This window comes from Squalius cephalus, assembly GCF_949319135.1.
Source record: "Squalius cephalus genome assembly, chromosome: 17".
Lineage (NCBI taxonomy): Eukaryota > Metazoa > Chordata > Actinopteri > Cypriniformes > Leuciscidae > Squalius > Squalius cephalus.
Window position 1 is genome coordinate 857,542 of NC_137138.1, and position 3,669 is coordinate 861,210.

Consider the following 3,669-nt stretch of genomic DNA (forward strand, 5'->3'; position numbering starts at 1 on the left):
GGTTCTAAAAAGTAACTGTGGGTTTCCAAAAAGGTTCTAAAAAGTAATGAGTGTTTCCAAAAATGTTCTAAAAAGTAACAGAGTGTTTCTAAAAAGGTTCTAAAAAGTAACAGTGTTTCTAAAAAGGTTCTAAAAAGTAACAGTGTTTCTAAAAAAGTTCTAAAAAGTAACAGTGTTTCTAAAAAGATTCTAAAAAGTAATGTGTTTCCAAAAATGTTCTAAAAAGTAACAGAGTGTTTCTAAAAAGGTTCTAAAAAGTAACAGTGTTTCTAAAAAGGTTCTAAAAAGTAACAGTGTTTCTAAAAAAGTTCTAAAAAGTAACTGTAGGTTTCCAAAAAGGTTCTAAAAAGTAACAGAGTGTTTCTAAAAAAATTCAAAAAAGTAACCACATGTTTAAAGTAGTTTTTCCTTTCTAAAAACTAATAACATAATAGTTTTTATGGAAAATAATGTTACATTCTTTTGCATGTGTATGTAGAATTCAGAAATAGAGATGACAGTGTGAATTGAAAATACTGAAATAAAATGACTGGGTACTGTGAAACAAAACAACACAATAATATTTCTATTAGATTCTCTTCACTACTTGCAGTGGCACGGAACAATAAACACACATGTGAACACATTCATGACTCTTAAAGGCTTCAGTGCTTATTTAGTATACAGTATCTCGCCCTATACGAGTGTTTACTCACGTAAAGTGATACACACAGCAAACCTCATCTAGCTGATCTCTGAAAATACTCAATTCCTCATCATGTCAGGGTCATTTGGCCTGAACCTCAACAGAAAACACTCACACACCAGTAAACACTGACTGACACACACTATTCACACACACACACACACACACACACACTGCTATGTAGGGCGGGTTAAAGTGTCACGGTTTTGTGTTGTCTATCAGGGCATGACGGCCGGTCGATCTTAATTAAATTCCTGAATAATTCAATTATAGTGTATTTACTTTGCCAAATATGGTTTAGTCTCTGGAAAGACTCATTAATGGTTGGTTTAACATGTATTTATCATTCTTAAGTCCATTCTTGCTGTGGGAACTTCAACACTGTTCTGAATTAAAATGTTACAAAAAATAATAAAGCTTTCAAAACAAATAGAAAATTATTCAATGCTCTTGAATTTACAAAGCGTGTGATTGGCTGTTTGGGGTCACGTGATCCATGTAGAAATAAACCTCTGGCACATCTCATCTTCTCTCTAATTTACTCAGTTAATTATGATTCAGCAGTTCAGTATCATATAAAGCATTATGAATTCAGTCGACTGTCATGAATCGAGAGTGGATCACTGATCCGGATTTCTGTTCTAAAGGTCTGAAGGAAATGACTGTCGGTTTTCACCAACATAGACAAAGAAAATAACCTTTATAATAGTTATCCTACTACACTTCTGAACTGAAAAACTTGATCTATCTTTAAATCCTACAAAGAATCACAATGATTCAATAGACACATTATTTGAAGTCTGCATGAAACAGAAGTTGCGCTAGTCTTTTTTCCCTATTGTGACGTAAATTCGAGAGAAATAACAATTGTAGGGGCGGGGCTTGATTTTGTCTGCGGGGAATTGATTGGAATTGGATGGTTGTGATTTGCTATTGGTGGATAACATGTGAGTGACAGGTTGCCCCGCCCTCGCGCCAGTAAACAAACTCTTAAAGACTGCCAACTAACCTCATTACTTGGAATTCTTCTTGTTTTTTGTTTTTCTGGTTAATAACCGGCTCAGTTTTCCTGATGTGACTCACTGTCAGAAATCTTCCTCATATTTCACAGTTTCCTGTCACGACAGTTTATATAGGCCTACACATATCCATAAATAAGGCATTTAACACTATGTCTACAATGGTAAACCTTTTTCAAAAGTATCACACAACTTAATCAGACATAGAATGATTTAGTAGGCTAGTTTACATTTCACGTACACCTACCGTTCACTCCTTGGCGCGCTTTTAGGAGAATCCCGCTCTTTTTCTGTCTCCATGGCGATGCGCTTGGCAATGGCGCCACCTTGTGGAATATCGCGAGAACTGTCACTCGAACTCCTTCTGCTATGCCTCGTTTGTACAGCAGGTGTCGCTGTTGAGAAAACCCTAAATAATGCAGCATCTCTGGCATCATCATTAGTTTACAGATGAGGAAAAGAGTAGCTACTACAAGAAGCCTGTCCAGAACGACCCAAATCAGATCATAATACAGTGATACTTTATTTCATACCATCATCCCAGCTAACATATAGTCATATATGTTCTAAGACGTTATGGGATTAATTATTAATTATTATTTTTTCAAATGCTTTATTTGAACGTTTAGTTTACAGTGTGAAACAACAAAATTAGAACACAACAATAAGTATTAAGAATAACGAAAATATAAAGAATAGTAAAAGAAAACACTTAACCAACACCACAATACAAAAACAGATCTAGACAGTAAAATAAACGAGAATAGAAAAAAAGAAAGATGGCATTACTTAAATTAAAAATAAATTTAAACATTAATTAAGGTAACGAGTTTGTAGGTTGTGCAAATTGTACATGTTTTGAGTGCTTTTGGGTTAAGAAAAGAAATTGTAATGGTTTACACGAGTTTTATCTCGTGTAAGAATACCAAACTTGAAAACTTGAAAACTTACATTTATGAATATAAAATCTACAATAATTAGATTCATTATAATGCAGGCATTGGAATCCGCTTTAAAAAAATCAGATAATAACACTTTTGGGATTCATTGAGAAATTTTGCAAGATATTGCTTGATATAAACCAACTAACATCTTTCCAAAGTCGCAGAGTCTAACTGCACGACCAAAACAAATGAAGAGGAGTTTCAGTGTCAAACAGTGGCTTTAAGTGTGAGATCAATGGTTGTGGTCTGTTACGCAACGGCGTGTGCGCGCTCGCGCGCTCGCGTGTGTTTCTCAGCATCCGCGACTGTAATGGCGGCGGATCCGGTTACAACTGTGATCATCTGAGATCAAAGAGTACAGAAGAATATAAGTTATTTACTAAGATCATCTGGACCTGATCATCCTCGGACTGACCGCTGGGAACTACAGATCCAGTGCACGAGCACGAAGCTGAAGGCGGATTAAAGCGCGTGCACGAGGAGGATCTGAAGTCATGGATGTGTTCGCGATTCTCAATCTAAATGAACTCGCTCTCGGGCTGTCAAATCTGCCCATGTTCCCATTCTTTGACATGGCGCATTATATCATATCAGTGATGAGTCTGAGAGAGCAGCCAGGTAAGAGAAATCACACCGAATCACCTGTAATGCATCAAATCCACAACGCACTTCTGCTGTTACAAGTTTATTTCGCTGCATTTCTGAGCATGTCACAAGTTTTCATGAAATTAAAAGTTGCATTGCTATCTAATTGCATTGTATTTAATCAACATGGTTGTGATCATGTTCCAAGATCGGGTGTTTATTGTGTTTTATGAACGTTCAGCTCCAGGTTCCCTCGGCAGGTGAAGCAAACGCGCACGCGCACACGTGTACAAGCGCGTGCACGACACTGTTTATCGGTCCAGGTTGCATTGGTACAGAAGGAGGGTTCAGTTCTCACATGCTCATGATCTGAGGACTTTATGCATGTAGAGCAGCTCAGTGTGTTTAAAGCGCCTGCATAATAGATGATTATAAT

The 3,669-nt window shown here is 36.8% G+C and overlaps 1 protein-coding gene across 2 annotated transcripts in view; it reads left to right on the plus strand.

Annotated features, from left to right (window-relative positions):
• The first annotated feature begins 2,861 nt into the window (after window positions 1–2,861).
• tmem38b (transmembrane protein 38B) overlaps window positions 2,862–3,669 on the plus strand; it is a 23,811-nt gene continuing 23,003 nt past the window's right edge. The window contains exon 1 of one of the 2 annotated variants that reach the window (XM_079846877.1): window positions 2,862–3,266. In XM_079846877.1, the coding sequence (XP_079703003.1) occupies window positions 3,143–3,266 (124 nt within the window). In that variant the 5' untranslated portion in view covers window positions 2,862–3,142. The remainder of the gene's footprint in view (window positions 3,267–3,669) is intronic. The other variant, XM_079846876.1, reaches the window with a different exon arrangement.